Source organism: Lithobates pipiens, unplaced genomic scaffold (assembly GCF_037356315.1).
Source record: "Lithobates pipiens isolate NorthernLeopardFrog02 unplaced genomic scaffold, aLitPip1_a1.2 Scaffold_22, whole genome shotgun sequence".
NCBI lineage: Eukaryota > Metazoa > Chordata > Amphibia > Anura > Ranidae > Lithobates > Lithobates pipiens.
Window position 1 is genome coordinate 344,922,118 of NW_027507784.1, and position 25,586 is coordinate 344,947,703.

At 47.1% G+C, this 25,586-nt stretch overlaps 1 protein-coding gene across 1 annotated transcript in view; it reads left to right on the top strand.

Annotated features, from left to right (window-relative positions):
* The window catches only part of SLC49A4 (solute carrier family 49 member 4), a gene marked incomplete in the record, with an annotated part of 65,265 nt that extends 40,649 nt beyond the window's left edge, over positions 1–24,616 (top strand). The window contains 2 exon segments of the mRNA XM_077449724.1: positions 10,509–10,691; positions 24,215–24,616. Coding sequence (XP_077305850.1) covers positions 10,509–10,691; positions 24,215–24,330 — 299 coding nt within the window.
* Positions 24,617–25,586: the final 970 nt, after the last annotated feature.

The window sequence follows — 25,586 nt, forward strand, 5'->3', positions numbered from 1 at the left end:
TGGCCTTAGACCAACCGTTACCAAGGAAAAGTCCTTCTCATTTGGACCTTTTTGGTAATGTTTTGGTTGATTTATCAAGCTAGTTCAGGTTTTGTGCTCTGTGTGGAGCCTTTACCTCTGGTGGTGACCTTCCCTCCAGGCCTTGTGGGTGTGCCACCACCCTCCAATGGTAGAAGGCTCAGCCTCATTTCATTTAGGTCCAATTTGGGGCTTTGATCCTTTAAGTAGCTTCTGGGCTGCAGGCAGTCCCTGGTTGCTTTTGGGGCTTGGTGGTTATTGTTGAGTTGCCCACCCCTCAGGTGGATTTCTTTTAGACATCCCAAATGTATCCGAGTTGTATTGGACAAAGGACAAAGTCAGTGGGCAAAAGTCAATGGACAAAGTCAGAATTTGGTAACCCTCTGTAGAATGCTTTTCTTGAGGGACACAGGTTCCACCCCTCTGGGTTTTTTTTATTTTGTGGAGTTTTGGTTGGTCATGTTCTTGCTGGTTCAAGTCTGGTGCTCCCTTGCATGTGAAGCCATTACCTCTGATGGTGACGTTCTCTAAGGGTTTTTTCCATCAAGCTGATTCTTTGTCTGGTCCTGGTGCTCCTTTGCATTTTAAGGCACTACCTCTGGTCGTGACCTTCTCTCCAGGTCTTGCCATCAAGCTGATCCTCTCCTGGTGCTGAGCCCATTACCTCTGGTGGTGACCTTCACTTCAGGTCTTCCATCAAGCTCATCCTCTTCCCCAAATATGTAGAAACTGAATGGACTGGGTGGCCATTGGGGGCACAATACATACCCGTCAACCCCAATAATACAATAAAGCTCATCCTCTCCCTGGTCCTGGTGTTCCCTTCCATATGAAGCCATTGCCTCTGGTGGTGACCACCTCTACAGTTCTTTCCATCCAGCTGATTCTATCTCTGGTAATGATGTGCCCTTTGACGTGAAGCCATTACATCTGGTGATGACCTTCTCTCCAGGTCTTTCCATCCAGCTGATTCTCTCTCTGGTAATGATGTGCCCTTCGGCGTGAAGCCATTACATCTGGTGATGACCTTCTCTCCAGGTCTTTCCATCCAGCTGATCCTCTCTCTGGTCCTGGTGCTCCCTTCAATGTGAAGCCATTATGTCTGGTAATGACCTTCTCTCCAGGTCTTTCCATCCAGTTGATCCTCTCTCTGGTCCTCCCTTCAATGTGAAGTCATTACCTCCTGGTGGTGACCTTCTCTTCAGGTCTTTTAATCTAGCTAATACTTGCTCTGGTCTTCTTTTTTTTTTTTTTTTTGGGCGGCTCCTCCTTCTGGTAGAGTTCATTTTTGGCTGTTGGTCCTTCAGGTGGCTTCTGGGCTGTTGTGATTTTAAAATGGTATTTCTATATACCTGACAAAGACCAGATAGGTATAATTACGGCAATTACCACACATACAGAACCCGCTCGGCACTGAGGAGATGGCTTCGTTCTGAACACAAGAAGAAATGAGTCAAAGTTGATGTTCAAAGCTTATCTGGTTTAATTCTGGGCGGGTCTACAAATTATATACGCTATTAATAGCCAATCATTGCATAGAACATGGGTGTGGTTAATACAGAGGTGTACATTACATATCATTATGCCATCTGCTTTCATGACTCGTCATGAGTCCTGCTTCCCTATGTCATGTCTGGGGTGGCCCAGACATATTGAGACACAATTTCTTTATTTAGACAGTACAGAATAAAACTGCTTATGCAAGCTATATTTTCTTCTATCTATGCTTTATAGGAAACCGCTACAGTCTGTAAATACAGAATTTAAACTAAACTAACTAGCAGATTAACCCAAGTTAAAGAGGAAGTACCGTATATACTCGAGTATAGGCCGACCCGAATATAAGCCGAGGCCCCCAATTTACCCCCAAAAAAACTGGCAAACTTATTGACTCGTGTATAAGCCGAGGGTGAGACATGCCTGTCCATCCCTGTGTGTGTGTCCGTCCATCCCTGTGTGTCCGTCCATCCATCCCTGTGTGTGTGTGTGTCCATCCATCCCTGTGTGTGTGTGTCTCCATCCATCCATCCATCCATCCCTGTGTGTGTGTGTCTCCATCCATCCATCCATCCATCCCTGTGTGTGTGTGTGTCTCCATCCATCCATCCCTGTGTGTGTGTGTCTCCATCCATCCATCCATCCCTGTGTGTGTGTGTCTCCATCCATCCATCCATCCCTGTGTGTGTGTGTCTCCATCCATCCATCCCTGTGTGTGTGTGTCTCCATCCATCCATCCCTGTGTGTGTGTGTCTCCATCCATCCATCCATCCCTGTGTGTGTGTGTGTATCCATCCATGTGTGTGTGTGTGTGTGTGTGTGTGTGTGTCCAGCCTACCTGTGTCCCGAGCCTTTGTCCCGAGCCTCCGTCCCGTGCCTTGCCTCCTTGCCTCCGTCCCGTGCCGTGCCGTGCCTTGCCTTGCCTCCGTCCCGTCCCGTGCCGTGCCTTGCCTTGCCTTGCCTCCGTCCCGTGCCCTCTTCGTCGGCGCCTCGGCGGCCATTGTAAAATTCAAAAGCCGCGCCTCCGCCTTCGCCTGTGATAGGCGGAACACTGAATTTCCCAGCAGCCTGTGTTCCGCCTATCACGGACATCGTATCATCCTCGTCCGTAGTACGAGGATGATACGATGTCCGTGATAGGCGGAACACAGGCTGCTGGGAAATTCAGTGTTCCGCCTATCACAGGCGAAGGCGGAGCCGGAGGCGCGGCTTTTGAATGATAGAATGGCCGCTGTCTGTCTGCTCGACACGCTGATCGAGCGGGCAGACAGCGATGACTCGAGTATAAGCCGAGGGGGGCACTTTCAGCCTCAAAAAAGAGGCTGAAAATCTCGGCTTATACTCGAGTATATACGGTAAACCCTGATGAGTTTACTTCCTCTTTCATTCCCTGCAAAGGTAAAGCATAATGGACCACTATGCATCACATAGTAGTCCATTATGTGTCACTTACCTGACACAGGAGCCAGCGAAGTCGCCGCTGTCCCCTGTAGTCCGCCGCATCCATCTTGTTGGTGGCGTCTCGCAGCTCCGCCGCTGTCATTCGGCGAAGCCGCGATGACGTCACTCCCGCGCATGCGCACGGGAGCCGACACGCGCGGCAGCTCCATTCTTGGAAATGCCGCGCTCAGTGCGCCTGCGCGCCGCTGTCTACGGCGCATGCGCCGTAGACAGCGGTGCCCGTTTTCGGGCAAATATTTCTTAGACCTACAGGTAAGCCTTAATCTAGGCTTACCTGTAGGCCAAAGTGGTTTGTAAGGGTTTACAACCACTTTAATCTTATATGAACTTATAAAGATGGAGTCACTCCGGTTCAGCCATATCACAACATGGGAAATCCCTGCTACCTTTTTTAGGGTTTATTGAAGGTTCTTTCTGTATTGAACAGCTTTTGGACATTCCAACTGCATCTGATTTCCTGTCCCCCTTTTAATTGGCGAAGGAGGGAAAATAGGAATTTAGTTTGCTCTTTAGGGACACAGATCCCACCCCTTTTGTATTTAATCATGCTTTTGGTACTGCTTACTACAGACTGAGGCATGCTAGGGAGAGGAGGGGGTTATCCTAGGGCAGCGATGGCGAACCTTGGCACCCCAGATGTTTTGGAACTACATTTCCCATGATGCTCAACTACATTGCAGAGTGCATGAGCATCATGGGAAGTGTAGTTCCAAAATATCTGGGGTGCCAAGGTTCGCCATCACTGTCCTAGGGGGTGGTTTACAATTTTCTGTTTGCCAGTGTCCCATCTTCCTGTAGGCGGCAGTATAACCCGACTGCATCTGACTTGCTGTGTCAGTAGACTCTAAAATAATTTTACACTAGATCATCGTATTCTTTCTATTCCTCGTTCCACAGATCTGTCCTGCAGGAATTCTTTTATATGTTTATTACTTTGCTTATGGGGAATTCTTTCTGTTTGTTTTTTTTTTTTTTTTTTTTGAAATACTGAACAATTTTATTTTCTATATAGATATTAAGCGGGATAATTCTGAGGTCGGCCTCCTCTCAACGAATGTCGCTGACACTACAGATTTGCGTTGTCGGCGGCAAATGGCTTTCTAGGACTTTGCGAACTAATGATTCGTAAATCGGCCTGATTGAAGAATTGTCCATTAGGGGCCATCCGTCTCGCGTTCTGTTGTGCCGGAATATGCCGACGCGCAGCAATTGTCTCTCTTCCCAGAAATATTTATTTTGCAGATTCCGCGCACCAGCAAATTCTTGTAAATATTGTATTTTGTCTTTCTTCTGTACATCCGCATAAATTACTCGCTGCAGAGGGACTCGTGGTGTGTTTTTTGTTTTTTTTTAAACCCCAAGGTTGGCAAAATAACAATCGCTCTACAAGTCTGACTGCATAAATTCCTGACATCTTACCATATACAGCTTCTCTATAGGACTTTGTAAAAGCTCCACCTCGGAAAGCCGTCTGACTTAGGCCTAGGCTGAGAGGATGTCGCCAGTCTACTGCAGGCAGGAGGAAGCATTTCCTCAATCTCTCCCCAATCCCACCCCCGGGACAGACTGTACTCTGTACGTTGTAGGAGGAGGAGGAAGCATTTCCTCAGTCTCCTCTCCCCCGGTAATCAAAACGTACATCGTATCTTTGTAGGAGGAGGAGGAAGCATTTCCTCAGTCTCCTCTCCCCTGGTAATCAAAACGTACATCGTATCTTTGTAGGAGGAGGAGGAGGAAGCATTTCCTCAGTCTCCTCTCCCCTGGTAATCAAAACGTACATCGTATCTTTGTAGGAGGAGGAGGAGGAAGCATTGCCTCAGTCTCCTCTCCCCCGGTAATCAAAACGTACATTGTATCTTTGTAGGAGGAGGAAGCATTTCCTCAGTCTCCTCTCCCCCGGTAATCAAAACGTACATCGTATCTTTGTAGGAGGAGGAAGCATTTCCTCAGTCTCCTCTCCATGGTAATCAAAACGTACATCGTATCTTTGTAGGAGGAGGAGGAAGCGTTTCCTCAGTCTCCTCTCCCCAGGAATCAAAACGTACATCGTATCTTTGGAGGAGGAGGAAGCATTTCCTCAGTCTCCTCTCCCCCGGTAATCAAAACGTACATCATATCTTTGTAGGAGGAAGCATTTCCTCAGTCTCCTCTCCCCAGTAATCAAAACGTACATCGTATCTTTGTAGGAGGAGGAGGAGGAAGCATTTCCTCAGTCTCCTCTCCCCCGGTAATCAAAACGTACATCGTATCTTTGTAGGAGGAGGAGGAAGCATTTCCTCAGTCTCCTCTCCCCGGTAATTAAAACGTACATCGTATCTTTGTAGGAGGAGGAAGCATTTCCTCATTCTCCTCTCCCCGGTAATCAAAACGTACATCGTATCTTTGTAGGAGGAGGAGGAAGCATTTCCTCAGTCTCCTCTCCCCCGGTAATCAAAACGTACATCGTATCTTTGTAGGAGGAGGAAGCATTTCCTCAGTCTCCTCTCCCCGGTAATTAAAACGTACATCGTATCTTTGTAGGAGGAGGAGGAAGCATTTCCTCAGTCTCCTCTCCTCGGTAATCAAAACGTACATCGTATCTTTGTAGGAGGAGGAGGAGGAAGCATTTCCTCAGTCTCCTCTCCCCGGTAATCAAAACGTACATCGTATCTTTGTAGGAGGAGGAGGAGGCGGCATTTCCTCAGTCTCCTCTCCCCTGGTAATCAAAACGTACATCGTATCTTTGAGGAAATGCTTCCTCCTCCTCCTCCTACAAAGATACGATGTACGTTTTGATTACCAGGGGAGAGGAGACTGAGGAAATGCTTCCTCCTCCTCCTCCTCCTACAAAGATACGATGTACATTTTGATTACCGGGGAGAGGAGACTGAGGAAATGCTTCCTCCTCCTCCTCCTACAGTCTCCTCTCCCCCGGTAATTAAAACGTACATCATATCTTTGTAGGAGGAAGCATTTCCTCAGTCTCCTCTCCCCCGGTAATCAAAACGTACATCGTATCTTTGTAGGAGGAGGAAGCATTTCCTCAGTCTCCTCTCCCCGGTAATCAAAACGTACATCGTATCTTTGTAGGAGGAAGAGGAAGCATTTCCTCAGTCTCCTCTCCCCCGGTAATTAAAACGTACATTGTATCTTTGTAGAAGGAGGAGGAAGCATTTCCTCTTTCGCTCCCCCCAACACACATTCAAACCCCCCCCCCCCCCCCCCCCGTGGACAGAATGTAGGAGGAGGAAACATTTCCTCAGTCTCCCCTCCCTCCCGTGGACAAACTGTACTGCTGTACATTGGAGGAGGAAGAAGCACTTCCTCAGTCTCTATCTTCGGTAATCAAAACGTCCATCGTATCTTCGTAGGAGGAGGAGGAGGAAGCATTTCCTCAGTCTCCCCCAGTGATCAGAGACTGTACATTGTTACTTGTCCTCAAGATGCTGCGGCTGATTCCAGTGACGGGTTGGGGGAGATATTCCCTGGACCAGGTTGTATTGCTTAACCTAATGTATTCTGCAGGGAAGGCTAAGACCTGGCTGTGATGTCTGGAAGGAGTTGCAGCATCGCAAGGCTCGTTTAGCAGAATTACGACAATCTCCTTCTGGGTATCGGTTTTCCCTTTCGACTACTTTGCATTTTTAACGTTTAAAATATAAAACATGCCACGTTTTTAATGAATTATCTCGCGCTCTCAATTCTCCGACTCTGTATTAAAGTTGGACATAAAATTTTTGGCGTGTTTTCAGAGGCTGGAGGAATATTTCAGAAATATGGCTCCTTATGGAGACGCCAGGATTCATCTTCATATATTCCGCGCTTATTAGAGAGATATGAGCTGATAGCAGAATGTTCATGTAGACACCTGGAGGTCCCTGTACAGAAGTCTGCCCGTCTATCGCAGAACCCCCTGGGGTGCTCTATGGTGTACAGAAGTCTGCTAGTCTATCCCAGAGGCCCCCGGGGTGCTCTATGGTGTACAGAAGTCTACCCGTCTATCGCAGAAGCCTCAGGCTGCTCTGTGGTGTACAGAAGTCTGCCCATCTATCCTAGAACCCCCCCCCCCAGGTGCTCTATGGTGTACAGAAGTCTGCCTGTCTATCCTAGAAGCCCCCGGGGTGTTCTATGGTGTACAGAAGTCTGCTCGTCTGTCCCAGAGGCCCCTGGGGTGCTCTATGGTGTACAGAAGTCTGCCCGTCTCTCGCAGAAGCTTCAGGCTGCTCTATGGTGTACAGAAGTCTGCCCGTCTATCCTAGAACAAACCCCCCCCCCGGGGGGCTCTATGGTGTACAGAAGTCTGCCCGTCTATCCCAGAAGCCCCCAGGGTGCTCTATGGTGTACAGAAGTCTACCCATCTATCACAGAAGCCCCCGGGGTGTTCTATGGTGTACAGAAGTCTGCTCATCTGTCCCAGAGGCCCCTGGGGTGCTCTATGGTGTACAGAAGTCTGCTCGTCTATCCCAGAAGCCCCCAGGGTGCTCTATGGTGTACAGAAGTCTGCCCGTCTATCCCAGAAGCCCCCAGGGTGCTCTATGGTGTACAGAAGTCTACCCATCTATCACAGAAGCCCCCGGGGTGTTCTATGGTGTACAGAAGTCTGCTCATCTGTCCCAGAGGCCCCTGGGGTGCTCTATGGTGTACAGAAGTCTGCTCGTCTATCCCAGAAGCCCCCAGGGTGCTCTATGGTGTACAGAAGTCTACCCATCTATCGCAGAAGCCTCAGGCTGCTCTATGGTGTACAGAAGTCTGCCCATCTATCGCAGAAGCCTCAGGCTGCTCTATGGTGTACAGAAGTCTGCCCATCTATCCTAGAACCCCCCCTCCCCCCATGGGGTGCGCTATGGTGTACAGAAGTCTGCCTGTCTCTCCTAGAAGCCCCCCCCCTGGGATGCTCTATGGTGTACAGAAGTCTGCCCGTCTATCCCAGAAGCCCCCAGGGTGCTCTATGGTGTACAGAAGTCTGCCCGTCTATCCTAGAACCCCCCCCTCCCCCCATGGGGTGCGCTATGGTGTACAGAAGTCTGCCTGTCTCTCCTAGAAGCCCCCCCCCCTCCCCCCCTGGGATGCTCTATGGTGTACAGAAGTCTGCCCGTCTATCCCAGAAGCCCCCCACCCCCCCCGGGAGCTCTATGGTGTACAGAGCAGCTTCACTTAGAGCTGAAAATCTGAACTTCAGTCTTGCACAGTTGTATCGGCTCCTCTCCTGGACTGAAACGGCTTCCTCCGATTTCACTGCACACTGTGAGCTTCTCACCATGTGCATTAGAAGCTGCAGCAAGTCGGAGAGAGCCTCGCCTGGCATTTCCTGGCTGGAGGACATCCATCTTTCCCCTCCAGCCTTGACTGTCCCTGACCCCACCCCATTCATTCATTCATTCATTGGGTTTCAATTTTCTCGGTGATGGAAGCTCGGCATCACATCATCTGGGTGGTCTGCAAATACACAACCTGCCTAGAAACGCCCACTCCTCCAGACTGACACCCTCCCATTAAGGTGGTTGGTTATTTGCATAACCCCACCCACTGCCTACATCAGGCCTGAGAGCTCTGGGGGGGGGGGGGGGGGGGGGGTTGTGATGTTTTCAGGAAGCCATGTACAGCCCCTATAACAAGCCCATGATCTGCCTGCATTGCATAGAGACTCATAGACCCATAAAGTTTTTTTTTTTATCATGTTGAATTGGAGGGGGCAAAATATCAGCAGAATAAATTTCAATTTTAACCACTTCCTTACCAGGCCATAGACAAGATGTCCTTAGTAGCAGGTGGAATACCGGGGTTATGGCTGCAGCAATATGCCTTATCCCCGGTATTGTGTTTTTATTTATTTAATTTTTTTCAACCAGCAATTGTAAGAGTGATCCGAGTGTTGGATTCACTGCTGGATTGCTTTTAGAAGCAGTGGGAGGGGCGGCGACCCCCCCCCCCCCAACCATCACCACCACCAACATCCCCCCACCCCTTCTTTGCTGCTTTGTGGTTTTTCTGGGGTTTGCATCGAATATTTGGTGGTTCCGATCCTTCGGCTGGTCAGAGATTAGCTAAGGAAATGATGGCCTGCACTCATCTCTATGGCTTTGGAGGACCGGAGCGACGCCATGATGTCACTTCCAGTTCAAGGCAATTGATAAAAATTATTTATTTTTTATTTTTAATTGGTTTATTTTTTATTTTTTGTTTTGTTTTTGATCTATTGCTTTCTCTTGTAGAGAAGAGATGTGCGATCTTATTGACACCAAATCTCTCTATAAAGAGGACCTGTCGCTGCTTATTTCTATCACAAGGGATGTTTAAAATCCTTGTTAAAGGAATAAGTGATCAGATTTTTTTTTTTTTTTTATTTTTTTTTTTTTTTTTTTTTTTTTAGGAGAAAGTGTAAAAATGGGGGGGGGGGGGGAAATGTAATGACATAGTAAAAAATAAAATAAAAAATGTTAAACCCACCCCTATCCCCCTGTGCTCGCCTGCGGTTGTGAACGCATACGTAGGGAGCGCCCACATATGTAAACTGTGTTCGCATCACACGTGAGAGCAATCATTCTAGTGCTAGACTTCCTCTGTAACTCTAAACATGTAACTTATAAAAAAATGTTTTAAAGCGTTGTCTTTGGAGATTTTTAAGTACCGTAGTTTTCCACAATTCCACGAGCGTGTGCAATTTTAAAGCGTGACCTGTTGGTTATCTATTTACTCGGTGTAATATTATCTTTCATATTTTACCGACAATTGGGTTATTTAGTGTGTGTGTGTGTTTGTTTTTTATTTTAATTTTGTATTTTATATATATATATATATATATAAATTGCAACAACTAGTTCAGTGATGGTGAACCTCGACACCCTGGATGTTTTGGAACTACATTTCCCATGATGCTCCACTACACTGCAGAGTCCATGAGTATCATGGGAAATGTAGTTCCAAAACATCGGGGGGGGGGGGGGGGGGGGCGGCGAGGTTCACCATCAATGCTATAGAGTGCTAGATCAGAGATTGAGAAATTGAATTTTGTCGCTGTTATGTCATGGGGTGGTCGAGGGGACTTGTAAGTGAAAGTGGAACTGCAGCACAGAAGGATCAGGCCCCCTCCCCCACAGACTTGTGTAAATCTCATGACTTGGGTTGACAGGAATACAAAATCTTTGGCAGGTAAAGCATTTCCCATCAATGTATTTATTTTGGGTATTTTGGCGCTTTGTCTGGAGTTCAGCTTTAAAGGGAACCTGCCATTGCCATGTGCAAACTCAACGACTGTCCTCCTTCAGAGAGCAAGCATGCAGCTAGTGAATGGAAACACCCAGGCGTCCTCTGCTCCCTGTGATTGGTGGAGTAGCGATGCCATGGCGAGGATGATTGCCTCTGAACAGAAGCCAGGCCAGCAATGACAGGTTCTCTTTAGTGTGGCGGTTGCATAACATTAGTCTTCAGTAAAAGCAGCGCAATGGAGGGATATATGAAAAGGACGTCCTTGTCTGTTCACGAAAATCTGTCCGTCTCCCATCTGTCTGTCTGTGTAATGGAGGTTGTCTTTTTTTTCTTTTTGTGTCTTGCAGCGACTTTGTACACCTCGTGTATTCTGCTCGGCGTTTTCCTGAACAGCTCGGTGCCCATCTTCTTTGAGATGTTCTTGGAGACGGTGTATCCGGTGCCGGAGGGGATCACCTGCGGCTTCGTCACCTTCCTCAGTAATATCTTCGCTGGGGTCCTATTGGTGTTTTTAACCTTTTATCACACAGGTGAGTGACGGTTACTTAATGGTCTGTGGTAGGTGGAGCCGACCCAAAATCGCAGCGCCCAAAAGCGATATGAAATATTCAGCAGATGGGAATATCCTGTGTTCAAGATCAATATATAGCTATAGATCTATCCAATATATAGCTCTCTATAGATGCATCATATTAATCAATATGTAGCTTTCTATAGCTACTTATAATGATAAAATCTATAGCTATAGATAAGCCCAGTGATCAATATATAGCTCTCTGAAGATACGCCCAGTGATGATCGATCTATAGTTCTCTATAGATACGCCCAGTGATCAATATATAGCTCTCTATAAATACTTCCAATTATAAGATATATAGCTATCGATGCATCCAATGATCAATATATAGCTCTCCTTAGATGCATCAAGTATCATATTAATCAATATGTAACTCTCTATAGCTACTTACAATGATAAAATCTATAGCTATGCCCAATGATCAATATATAGCTCTCTGATGATACGATCAGTATATAGCCCTCTATACATATGCGCAGTGATCAATATATAGCTCTTAATAGATACCTCTAGTGATCAATATATAGCGCTCTATAAATCCAATTATAAAAATAATATAGCTATAGATACACCCAATGATCAATATATAGCTCTCAATAGACACATCCAATGATCAATATGAAGCGCTATATAGATGCCTCCAGTGATCAATATATAGCTCTCTATAGATTGAGTCCCTATCTACTTTCCTTTGACTTTTCTCCAATGGGTTGGAGACACAAACTACTGCAGGGAAATGTCCCCATTGTGGGAGGGGCTTAGACACAAACTACTGCAGGAAATCTCCCCATTATGGGAGGGGCAGCGACAGAAACTACTGCAGGAAATCTCCCCATTATGGGAGGGGCAGAGACACAAAGTACTGGAGGAAATCTCCCCATTGTGGGAGGGGCAGAGACACAAACTACTGCAGGGAAATCTCCCCATTGTGGGAGGGGCAGAGACACAAACTACTGCAGGGAAATCTCACCATTGTGGGAGGGGCAGAGACACAAACTACTGCAGGAAATCTCCCCATTGTGGGAGGGGCAGAGACACAAGCTACTGTGGGAAAATCTCCCCATTGTGGGAGGGGCAGAGACACAAACTACTGCGGGAAATCTCCCCATTGTGGGAGGGGCAGAGACACAAACTACTGCGGGAAATCTCCCCATTGTGGGAAGGGCAGAGACACAAAGTACTGGAGGAAATCTCCCCATTGTGGGAGGGGCAGAGACACAAAGTACTGTAGGAAATCTCCCCATTGTGGGAGGGGCAGAGACACAAACTACTGGATTAAATCTCTCCATTGTGGGAAGGGCAGAGACGCAAACTACTGCAGGAAATCTCCTCATTGTGGGAGGGGCAGAGACACAAACTACTGCAGAGAAATCTCCCCATTGTGGGAGGAGCAGAGACACAAACTACTGCAGGAAATCTCCCCATTGTGGGAGGGGCAGAGACACAAACTACTGGATTAAATCTCTCCATTGTGGGAGGGGCAGAGACGCAAACTACTGCAGGAGATCTCCCCATTGTGGGAGGGGCAGATACACAAATTACTGCAGGGAAACTTTACCTCCCATATCTGGAGCGTAATGCAAGCAGCTGATGCCCATCTAGCACTTTGTTTTGGTTGGAGTGGTCCTTTAAGGCAATACTGCAGCTCTGTGAATTCCTACGTTTGTTCAGTCTCGGTAATATACTTTGTATCTAGACACTAATTATTTTGCAGGCGGTGGGTGAGTGACCGCAGTAAGGATGGTTCCTGTTCCCGGTAATGACCCCTTCGATTCCTCTCTAATGTGCTCTGGATCTGGCCGCCGTTGGGAAGCGTTCCTGCGGCTCGGATCTGATAAGCGGTCGGATTGTCTGGGTGTTGGGTGGTTTTCTTTTCTCTCTGTCCCGGAGATTTGTGATTTCCCTCCGTGCCGCGTCTTGTCGGCAGACCTCAGATAATCCCTCTCCTGATGGCTCTGAGTAATGATCCAATTTCACCTCTGTAGATTAGAACTGCGGCAGCCCTGATGGGGGGACGGCGGCGTTTCTGACACCTTCCACTCTCTGTGCTGGGAGGACGGGTTCATATTCTCGGTTATTAGGCTCCATACACACTGAAGGTCCATTCTTGGGAATTTGGGCTTTTTTTTTATTTTTTACTTATTTTATTTTTTTTAACAGCCCATAAACTCCCCTCTGTTATCATATATGTCCATAGCACACATGAACGTTTATGGGATGTTTACTGAACGTCCTGAAATCGCGGGAGTCCTTTTCCTGACCATAGAAAACTCTAAATGCTCAAAAACCTGGCTCACCACCTTTTTTTTTTTTTTTTTTTTTTTGTATTTTTTTTTTGTTTTTTGTTTTTTTTTTTTTTACGTTTTTGATCCATAGAAAAAAAATAAAATAAAAAAGCCAACGTGGAAAAATGCTAAATAACGCTAATAAATGCTAATGCTATTGCAAAAACTTTAAAAAGTTGAGTCGCTGCAAAGCTACTGCCATTTTTATAACGTTATTTTAACGTCCGGTGTGTGTGGAGCCTTAGGGGGGGTTTTATGTGGAACGTTCATCATCTGTAGGGTCAGTCTGCAGGAAGATTGATTGATTGGAACCGAACTTCTAGGATGGGGAGGAAAGAAAGTAGTATGCCCCCCCTGCAGGTCACATGGAGTTAGTTGAATAGCAGGCTCCACCCACCACAGGCTGCCAGCAGAAAACGGGACGGAGACGAGACCAATCAGCCTGCACAAGGACAGAAAGCAGAGCTGTGGGAGGGACCTAGCAGGCTCCACCCACTATAAGCTGCCAGCAGAAAACGGGGAAGGGGGGTGGAGACGAGACTAGTCGATCTGCACAAGGAGAGAGAGCAGAGCTGTGGGAGGGACCTAGCAGGCTCCACCCACTATAAGCTGCCAGCAGAGAACCGGAAGGGGGGTGGAGACGAGACTAGTCGATCTGCACAAGGAGAGAGAGCAGAGCTGTGGGAGGGACCTAGCATGCTCCACCCACTACAGAAAACTACATGAGAGGGTGGAGACAAGACCAGTCGGCCTACACAAAGAGCGCAGAGCTGTGCGAGGGGCCCAACAGGCTTCAGGGTGGTTTTACCCCTCCCCCCTTCATGACCAGGCCATTTTTGATATTCAGCCAGCACTGCGCTATTTTAACTGGTAATTGTGCGGTCATGCAACGGTGCACCCAAATAAGATTTTATATCATTTTTTTTTCCACACAAATAGAGCTTTCTTTTGATGGTATTTGATCACCACTAGGGTTTTTTTTTTTTTTTTTTTTTTTTTTTATATAAATTTTTGTGATTTTAAACAAATCATTTGACATGTCATTTTTTTTTTGGGGGGGAGGAGGGGGAGCAGGTACCCTGTTTTTTTTTTTTTTTTTTACAGGCTCCCCCTTCCTCCCCTTGAGCCGTGGCGCTGGAAGGAGGATGGAGGATCACTTCTCCCCCCCCCCCCCTCCAATCTTCTGGGACACGTCACATATCCCAGAATATTGCCCGGCCATTCACAGCTCGTGGCTCGCGCATGCCCAGTGCGTGCCCAGCTGTGAAACCACAGCCAGGTGCCAACAGAATGCCAGTGCTGCGGAGAGGAGCGGGGCTTTCTGCACACACACCTCTGGACCGTGGGACAGGTGAGTGTCTGATTATTAAAAGTCAGCTGTTACATTTTATTTGTAGCTGCTGACTTTCAAATGAGTGGAAGAACACTTTAACCTCTCGGGGTAATCGAGGTGTTTGCCGTGTGCCTACGTGTGCTGTGTAACGTGTGCTGATTTTTGCTAAAGATCTTGTGTTTCTTATCCCTGCTTTGCAGGGATAAGAAACAGATTGTCCCCTCTGTACAGAGCTCTGTGTTGATTTGTCAACATTAAGCTCTGGGCTGTGATTGGACACAGCCAATCGGCAAGTCCCAGCCATGAATTATTGGCCCGGAAGCTGCACAATCACAGCTGGTGTCGGCGGGGGACACGCATGCACGCGCCCTAAACTCGGAAGCAGGCACAACGCACAGGTACAATGTTTTGCCTGTACAGGCCACCCATCTGCAGTACATTGCAGGCAGGCAATCCACAAATGGCTAAAATTTTGGAATGTATTTTTTGATATATGACCTCCCTTCCCTGTCTTATGAGTAAAATTCATCATAGGGGGCGGTCCCAGTGAGGGACTACTTGTGTGTTTTTTTTTTATTTTATTTTTTTTGTTTTTTTTTTTTTGTTTTTTTTTTTTTCACTTGCTCTTGAAAGTTGTCGGCATTAAACTTTTTACGGATTTCCGCCAACTTTCTCTTCTTTCGACTTCCTATAATTACTTTCCTTTCATTCCCCGTCCTGCTATTGGGGCCCCCGGGACCAAAGATAAATACTTGGTATTGCTGGGGGTGGGGGAGCATGTTACTCCTCCCCTCCCTCCATGTGACGGTGCCGCTGCTTGGTGATAGGCCACTCAGGCAGCGATGTGACATAACAGTGAGGGGGGGGGGGGGGTCTTAATCGTAAGTTGCATATGTTGTCCCGGAGCGCTGACTGCGGCCTTTCCCGATTTTTTTTTTTTTTTTTTTTTTTTTTTTTTTTTTTTTTTCCGCTCCCCGTCCGTCACACTCTGGCTTAGCAGCTGGAAGGTCACAGCAGACATCAACGAACCCGTTAACGGCACGCTGGCATTTTGGCGCGTGTGACATTTCCCCTTTAATTCCAAGGCACGCACGCTTTCCTCCGTATCGATCTCGGCCGCTCCTGATCCGTTCCACACAAAAGCAGCATTCCAGAGCCTTCGCTGGATCCTCGGGAAGGACACCGCTTCACCTTAAACCGTGTTTCATTTTAATGATGCTATAAAATATATAATTACCCGCAAAATGATTTAAGGCGGCAAAACGATCGCTCTTCAATAATTCAGAGCCGGTGAAAAGCACATTATTAAAATATGTATAAAGACCATTCATAATAGTCCGGCTATACCTCCTAGAGTTTTTTTTTTTTTTTTCTTTTTTCAGTGCCTTCAAAAAAGTATTCATACCCTTTGAAATGTTCCACTTTTTTTTTCTTTTTCTTTTTCTTTCTTTTTCTTTTTTTTCTTTTTCTTTTTCTTTTTCTTTATTTTTCTTTTTTTTTCTTTTTCTTTTTTTTTTTTTCATGTTACAACCAAAAAACGTAAATGTATTTTATTGGGATTTTATGTGACAGACCAACACAAAGCGGCACATAATTGTGATGTGGAAGGAAAATTATACAAATAAATGTGTGAAAAGTATGGGGAGCATTTGTATGGTGCCCCCTTTTATTCTGATACCCCCAACTAAAATCTAGTGGAACCAATAGCCTTCAGAAGTCGCCTAATTCATTTATAGTTTTTCACCTGTGTGTCATTTAAATTTCCGTATCAATACAGCTGTTCTGTGAAGCCCTCAGATGTTTGTTGGAGAACCTTGGTGAACAAACAGCATCATGAAGGCCAAGGAACACACCAGACAGGTCAGGGATAAAGTTGTGGAGAAGTATAAAGCAGGGTTAAGTTATAAAGAAATCTCCCAAGCTTTGAACATCTCACGGAGCTCTGTTCAATCCATCATCGGAAAATGGAAAGAGTATGGGCACAACTGCAAACCTACCAAGACACGGCCGTCCACCTAAACTGACCGGGCCGGGCAAGGAGAGCATTCATCAGAGAAGAGCCAAGAGGTCCATGGTAACTCTGGAGGAGCTGCAGAGATCCACAGCTCAGGGGGGAGAATCTGTCCACAGGACAACTATTAGTCGTCTCTCCACAAATCTGCCCTTTATGGAAGAGTGACAAGAAGAAAGACATTGGGGAAAGAAAGTCATAAGAAGTCCTGTTTGTAGTTTGTGAGAAGCCATGTGGGGGAGGGGGCAGCAAACATGTGGAAGAAGGTGATCTGGTCAGAGGAGACCAAAATTCAACTTTATGGCATAAAAGAAAAGCGCTGACAACAGACGCAAGCTTTTGGTGTTGGGGCGCCAATGTGGAAGGACAGGTGGCCCAAGGAGCATGGACAAAGTAAGAGGCCAAGAGATCCTCCAATTGGAGGAAATTAAAGGCCGTTCTTCTGGGATTATGGGCCTTCAAGGATCAAGTCTGAGGTCACCACATTCAGGTTTTGTCCCACAATGCTACAGCAGTGGCCTACATAACAAGACAGGGAGGCACGAGAAGCAGAGTGCTGCTGTTCTCTGCCCTTCAGATTCTGTCCTGGGCAGAAGGCAACCTAGCATCCCTGACGGTGGTAAACCTAAAGGGAGATCTGAATCTAGCTGATTTTCGAAGCAGGGAAAAAGTACTGGAATACTTCTGAATTCAAATAGGAAAATGGGGAGCCCCCCCCCCCCCCCCCCCAGATCGACCTGTTCTCATCCCAGGCCAACGCAAAGGTGGATATATTATTATATTCTCTCTTTTGCTTTTAAACGTAGACCCTAGATGTCTCCATAGAGAGGAGCTGTCGTCCTTTCTTATTACAAGGGATGTTTACATTCCTTGCAAAAGGAATAAAGATTTAAAAAAAAAAAAAAAAAAATCATGACATGTTAGGTTTTTACCTACATCATCTTTTAGAAAGAATGTTTGGGGGTTCAAGTATAGATATTGATTTTAACTAAACAAAAAGTGCCGGAAAAGGCCGGGTCAGCAAGTGGATAAAGGTGTATAGCGGAGTGCAGGAGGGTTCATTCAGAATTTTGAGTGTCGGCGTAACGGTCGCAGCCCCTTTCCGTCTTCTATCTATGGAAGCTCTTTGGATGTGAGCACAGATGTCTCTCCATTTCTAAAGACTGATTAAACACCCCGGGAGAAGTGGCCAGGATGAGGAGGGGGGAGGGGGGGGTGGTGACAGCCCTTCCCATGTGCGCAGCGCTCCTGTCTGCGAGCCGTGTCTGTTTCTTTCTCCTCTTAATTATTTTTCGGTTTCCAACCGATTTATTGTATTCTCCCAGGAGTGCCGCGTTATTTCCAAAACATGAACTCCTTTTTTTAGGAGAATGATGCCCAACACTGAATAATCTGTTTAAAGTAGACGGCAAACCCGACCAATAAAGTTACATAGAAGTCTTTAAAGCGGAACTTCAGTCATTTTTTTATTTTTTTTTTCATCTATTAAATCTTCTGCCCTTGTTGTTGTTTTTAAATCCCTTCTACAGCCCACTTCCTGTTTCTTGTCTGGTCATCAGCCTAGGCTTATGACATCATGCGTCTGTCTCTCTCTCGTGTTTCCCAGGAAGGGAGGGGGGATGAGTTATAAGAGGGCCAATAAGGGCTGCAGAGCTGGAGGCGTGCCTCTGTGTAAATCCAGGAAGTGAACAGGCAGAAGCTTCAGCTGCCCACAGTTAAAATGGCTGCAGCCAGACTCAGTGGAGGAAGATTTCTGCTGCACATTCTGCAAGTGCAGAATCACAGTATATATAAAATATGCAAAGTGGTTGGAGGGAAGCTTCAGAATGGCAAAGATGTTTTTATTACAAATTATGTGAGCGGACTGCAGTTCCTCTTTAATGTCATTTTGGATGTATTTAAATTTGACCGCATTCATTAAATGAATCCCTGGCAATCCTGCCATGGAGGCCTTTGTTAAAAGTAATGACTGTTAGGTGACGATGCTCTGTCCCTACAAATGCTGAATGGGGCCCTCTGCACATGGCTACACCCTTCCCAGCAAACTAGGCAATGAAAAACAGGGATATTTAGTTTGCATATACTGCAATACATTTTTAACCACTTGCCTACTGGGCACTTAACCACCCCCCCCCCCCCCCCCTCCTGCCCAGGCCAATGTTCAGCGCTGTCGAACTTTGACAATTGTGCATCAAGAAAACCCAACCTAGTGGGAACCCCTCATAATGCTCACATCAGGTGTACAGACCCAGGAACCCCAATACAGGGATGGTGGGAACCCCTGAATGGGCACAGCGGGTGTACAGACCCGGGAACTCGGCACACAGATGGTGGGAACCCCCCATAATGGGCACAGCAGGGGTCAAACCCAGGAACTCAGCACAGGGATGGGGGGGGGAACCCCTCATAATGGGCACAGCCGGTGTACAGACCTGGGAACTCAGCACAGGGATGGTGAGAACCCCTCATAATGGGTACATCAGGTGTACAGACCCAGGACCCCAATACAGGGCTGGTGGGAACCCCTCATAATGGGCACAGCAGGTGTACAGACCCAGGAACTCGGCACAGAGATGGTGGGAACCCCTCATAATGGGCACAGCCGATGTACAGACCCGGAAACTCGGCACAGGGATGGTGGGAACCCCTCATAATGGGCACAGCGGATGTACAGACCCGGAAACTCAGCACAGGGATGGTGGGAACCCCTCATAATGGGCACAGTGGGTGTACAGACCTGATAACTCAGCACAGGGATGGTGAGAACCCCTCATAATGGGCACAGCGGGTGTACAGACCCGGGAACTCAGCACAGAGCTGGTGGGAACTCCTCATAATGGGCACAGACCTGGGGAATCGGCACGGAGATGGTGGGAACTTCTCATAATGGATTTTGCAAATGGGCAGAACCTCAGTGCAGGGATGGTGGTAACTCCCAATTCTGGGGGGATCTGTTTGGCTAAGACTAGTTCTTCGCACTTCTCTAGATTCTCTTCACCCAGTACATTCATTGGTTGGAATGTCTGATGTCCTGAGGAGGATGAATTTATTGGACTCGTATCATTTGACAGACGTCTCAGATGAGCTGTACGGCTACAAATTCTCATCTCGCAGAAAGTCATACTCAGCACATCGGGGAGGGGGGCCCTGCCAGAGACACCCCCAACTCTGTCAACCATTTCCCTGAATCTGTAAAATATTTTGTGTGAGAACCGCATTATTGATGGACGTGCACTGCAGTGCTGGGATCACCAGGGGGGTCAGAGGTAAGGTATATCTATCTTCATATTGGAGTGTAAATTCCAGGGGATTTTTCTGGAGCGCTCGTCTCTGCTTAGCATGCAGCTCCTTTATAGAAGCCATGGCTTGCCAAGCACCCCTCCGTTTAGGACTGACTGGTTCTTTATGGACTGGGAAGCGGGCACTGCATGGCCTAGAAATTGGAGTGCACAGAACTGATCCCATGTGAATAAAAAGGAGTATTCAGAATGTTCAGACACTGGAGAAGCTCAGGAAACACACAGGAGCCAATGGGGCCCCTCCAGAATGATCTCCAGCCAGGTCCACGTGGTGTACAAACAATATCCCAGCAGTAGAGGGCATGCCTCCCTACCAACCCACCATGTTTTCTGTAGTTTTAGCTGAACTTGGTGACCACAGGAGGCTTCTGTTGTATTTTCAGCTCCTGGCTTCCCTCCCAGGTGGAACTCCTACCTGTGAATGGTGCCCCACCTACAGTGTCACAGGCTTGGCTTTCCACAGAAGGGATCAGCAACATCTATGCCGAAATCCTCCAGGACACCAAGATTGAAAGTTGTCTACTACTGACCCTCGGAATGAAGGGGCCTCCCTTCAACCACCTCTGTCTGCTGCTGTCTAATAAGAAAGCTGAAGCCTGGTGTGCATCACTCTGTTGTGACGGTCCACTCCTTTTGTTGCTTTGGCCGTGTGTTTTGGGTCATTGTCATGCTGGAAGACCCATCCATGGCCCATTTTTAATGCCCTGGCTGAGGGAAGGAGGTTCTCACCCAAGATTTGACGGTGCATGGCCCCGTCCATCGTCCCTTTTTGAGGTGACATTGTCCTGTCCCCATTAGCAGAAAAAAAAACCAAAACATGTTCCCACCTCCATGTATGACGGTGGGGCATTGTGTTCTTGGGGTCATAGGTCCTCCATGTATGACGGTGGGGGATGGTGTTCTTGGGGGTCATAGGCAGTATTCCTCCTCCTCCAAACACGGTAAGTTGGGTTGATGCCAAAGAGCTTGATTTTGGTCTCCTCTGACCACAACACTTTCACCCACTTCTCCTCTGAATCATTCAGATGTTCATTAGCAAACTTCAGACAGACCTGTACATGTGATTTCTTGAGCAGGGGGACCTTGCAGGGGCTGCAGGATTTCAGTCCTTCACGGCGTAGTGTGTTACCGATTGTTGTCTTGGTGACTATGGTCCCAACTGAGATCATTGACTCTCCCGTGTAGTTCTGGGAAGATTCCTCACCGTTCTCCTGATCATTGAAACTCCACAAGGTGAGATCTTCCATGGAGCCCCAGACCGAGGGAGACTGACAGTTATTTCGGGTTTCTTCCATTTGCAAATAATCGCACCAACTGTCACCTCTCACCAAGCTGCTCGGCGATGGTCTTGTAGCCCATTCCAGCCTTGTGTAGGTCTACAATCTTCTCCCCGACATCCTTGGAAAACTTTTTGGTCTTGGCCATGGTGGAGAGATTGGAATCTGATTGCTTCTGTGGACAGGTGTTTTTTTTTATTTATTTATTTTTTTAAATACAGGTAACAAGCTGAGATTAGGAGCACTCCCTTTAAGAGAGTGCTCCTAATCTCTGCACGTACAAAAACCGCAGGGAATCAAATACTTTTTTTTTCCCCTCACTGTATGCAGGTAGCATAGACACTTCCATTCCATGGAATGTGTAGATATCGATTGTCAAGGAATGGGATGGAAGGTGTAAAAGTTGTGGTTCTGTTCTAGTTAGAAAATCCCATCCTTGGTGTCGGGGATCTGCATAGGTGTTGATCCTTCAGTTTACATGGCTGAAGGTGTGATTTTTTTTTTGTTGTCCCATTTCCGAGGTAGAGATGCTGAAATGCCATTATATGTGGAAGACAGATGGTGTTGAAGCCCCCCCACCCCTGTTCATTCACTCTGCAGCTCTCCTCTTTCCAGTACAGGTTGGGAACATCTGTTTCTCTGTGGACAAAACTGCCGTTTCCTAGTCAATTTTTCTAAAATGTCCCCCATATATTTCAGGGATTAATGCTGGAGGACAACAGGAGCTTCGTGTTTTGACATCTCAGTACACAATTCACTGTGATGGATTTTCCTCTCCAGAGGCTCAAGTATTGCCATTACCCGGCGCGCTCAATCCGTCAGCTCGCCGTCCTTCTAGAACAACCGTCATTTCTTAGGACGGATGGTGCTTACAGAACCTGACAGTTAGGGGAGTGCCCATCACTGGAGAATGATGGTTCCCGCTTCGATCGGCACCAATGATGTGTGTGTGAGATCTGAACACATTCTGAGCCTCTGTGTACATTGACATCTCTTAACTACTTGTCCACAGCCTCCCATAATTCTTTATTTATCTCTAGAAGTGAATTTTGTCTAAAACTTCCAATACTGCTAAAGTACGGGCGATACAAGGTAAAAGGTCTGTGCCTATGGGGTGGCCAAAGTACGGGCAATACAAGGTAATGGTCTGTGCCTATGGGGTGGCCAAAGTATGGCCGATACAAGGTAAAGGTCTGTGCCTATGGCCAATACAAGGTAAAGGTCTGTGCCTATGAGGTGGCCAAATTACGGGCAATACAAGGTAGAGGTCTGTGCCTATGGGGTGGCCAAATTACGGGCAATACAAGGTAGAGGTCTGTGCCTATGGGGTGGCCAAATTACGGGCAATACAAGGTAGAGGTCTGTGCCTATGGGGTGGCCAAATTACGGCAATACAAGGTAAAGGTCTGTGCCTATGGGGTGGCCAAATTACGGGCAATACAAGGTAAAGGTCTGTGCCTATGGGGTGGCCAAATTACGGGCAATACAAGGTAAAGGTCTGTGCCTATGGGGTGGCCAAATTACGGGCAATTCAAGGTAGATGTCTGTGCCTATGGGGTGGCCAAATTACGGGCAATACAAGGTAAAGGCCTGTGTCTAAGGGGTGCACGTTATAGACACAGACTCCACTTCAGCCCAGTTTGGAGCTGTCTTGCTTAAAGTGTCTGAAGCCCAATTTTTTATTTATTAATTGTATTGTACAGGAGACGGGCGACTTATTCATACACCATGGGTTATAGGTTCGTACCTTTTTTAGGTCAGTGATGGCGAACCTTGGCACCTCAGATGGTTTGGAACTACATTTCCCATGATGCTCAACAACACTGCAGAGTACATGATCATCATGGGAAGTGTAGTTCCAAAACATCTGGGGTGCCAAGGTTCGCCATCACTGCTTTTAGGTGATCGGACACTGGCAAGTTTTTTGAGGACACGCCTCCTGGACACCTTCCATATCACCCTACTCCATGCCATAAGACCTCAGATTTTTGCTAGTGTCCTTAGGTGATGGACCACTTCTCCCTTAGGGAGAAATCATTCTTGGCTCAACTCGGGGCTTAACAAATTTGCTCTGAATCTAGGAGCCAGCTAAAAAAGTTAGGAGCCATTTTTTTTTTCCAACGAACAAAGCTTTGTTTTTAAAGAGGTTGTAAACCCTCGAGGTTTGCATTCTATGCATTGGGGTGCAAAAACCTTCTGTAGTTAGCAGCCCTCTAGAGCCCCCTTTTTTTTTTTTTTTTTACTTACCTGAACCCGATCTTTCCAGCGTCGAGAAGGAGCCCAGCTGTTCCAGCCGCTGTCTCAGATCCTCATTGGATAGATTGATAGCAGCGTAGCCATTGGCTCCTGCTGCTGTCAATCAAATCCAGTGACACGGTGGGCAGGGCAGAGTCCTGCTGTCTGTGTCAATGGATGCAGCAGGACTCAGGAGCGCACCTGCATGAGTTCCCCCTTGAAAAGCGGGTCTCCTAGGGGGCTCTCGATGCGGGTAGGAGGCGGGAGCGCCACTGGGGGGACCCCGGAAGAGGCGGATCGAGGCCACTCTGTGCAAAACCAACTGCACAGAAGAGGCAAGTATGACATGTTTGGTATTTTTTATTTTAATCAACAAACCTTTACAACCCCTTTAATAACAAAACCCCTTCTCTTATGTGGACTGACAAAGGCCGAAGCGACAGGTTCCAATGTCCTAGGTACAATGCGGACCTGGCGCCTGGGACTTGTCGAACCTTCCCCAACAGAATAAAATAGCAGAAGTTATGTCACACGATATTACATTAACCACCTCCTGCCCGCTGTATAGTCTTATAACGTCGCCACTTTCGTGCGCCCCGTGGGGGGCGTGCGATCCGCTGAACATTTGCACCGTTTTGCAATGATCAAGTATGAGTAAAGCTTTTTTAATTTATTATTATTTTTATTTTTTTAAGATGAGGCGTATTACAGCGTACACCCATGGAAGGGCTGTGTGTACCCAGGCGTTCCATGCATGCAGTCCCCATTCATATCAACTGTTTAAATAAAAGCCAGATCTGCATTTATTTCTTTTTTCCCTGTGAGTGCAGAAATCGCAGAAATAGGTGATGCTTCTCTCTCTCTCTTGTGTTCACACAGTTATATCGTGGATGAATTGGTGCCTCACCGGCTCCTGTCTCCTCGGCCTGCTGCTTATTATCTGCCTGAGGGAAGCCCCTGACAAACAGTCTCACCCCAAGTACACCATCTGAATGCCCTCCATGACTCTCAATGTTGTCTCTCTTTTCATTTCCAGACTACTCCTGGCTGAACTGGTGCCTGACGGGATCTTGCTTGCTCAGCTTGTTTTTAATTGTGTGCTTCAGGGAATCCTACGATAGACTGTATCTAGACGTCTTTATTTCTGTCTGATGGCCCCAGCCGGGGGCTGAACTGTCGGAAACTGTTTGCACAAAGAAAAAAAAAAAAGAAAGAAAAAACGGGGCCGTAGCCATGGACGGGGGCCGTAGCCATGGACGGGGCCGAAGCTGCACTAACAACGGGCTGAATGGGACTCCTGTTGCTCTTCACTCCGTGCACCTAGGAACTCTGGAAACTCCTTTCCTCGTGGAAGTCTTTTTTTTATTTTTATTTTTTATTTTTATTTTTTTATTGTCTGTTCTGGATTATGTTTAGTAAAAATGAACCTTTTTTATTTTGTAATGTTTTTTTATTGAAGACTGGAGAGGAAAGCATTAACTACTGATTTATACTTTGCATTCGGTTTACGGTTCGCCGGTGTCCTCGCCCGCTCCATGGCGGCAGAGGGAACGTCGCAGTGCTTTTTGGATTTAAAGTGTCCCGTGTGTCATCGGTACTAAGGGATGGCCATCTTGAAAGGCAAGCCAAGATTTTAGGAAATGTATTGGTACGCTGGGATGAAGTGACGTCTCTTTTTGGCTGGAGGTATGGATATCATTGGCTGTATGTTGTGTTGCTCCCAAGGTTCTGATTTCAGGCGATCAATACGAAAGAATCGGGTGCTGAGTGCCAGAGGGAGCTTGTCCTATGCTCCATGCACTGCACCAGTCCAAAAGTAAAAAAAATAAAAATTCAAACGCTGGTAACTTTATTTATCTGGACAGCAACATCAGAGAGAATCCACCTGTCTGGGTGCTACTGCTGCTACGTCTCGCCCCCAAGGTTAGGCCTCTACAATTAAAAGAGAAGTAAGTTTGTTTTTTTAAAAAGAATCATACATCGAGGGATGCAAAATCGGTCCCCTGGCACCTCCTACACTGAGAACTGAGTGATTAAACACAGCTGATCGCTCGGTTCTCACAGCTCCCCTCTGCTCCTCGCTCGCTGGAGCTCTGGGCTGTGGCGGGGGGGCGGCTCAGCCACTCGCTGAGAGGCTAAGCCGGGTGTCGGTCCAGGTATCTGGCTGGTTCCGACTCTGGTCGTGATGACGCGGTGCCTGGATTGACTTCTGTGATGTCAGCGGAGAGCGGACTTCGGCCCGCTCTCTGTTGACAACAGATCACAGGAGAAGTACAGCCAAATGAGCTTTCCCTGTACTTCTCCTTTTTAACTACTTGCTGACCAGGGCTTTTCTGGCACTTTTTAAAGTTTAAATCATTATTTTTTGCTAGAAATGTACTTATAACCCCCAAACATTGGAAAAAAAA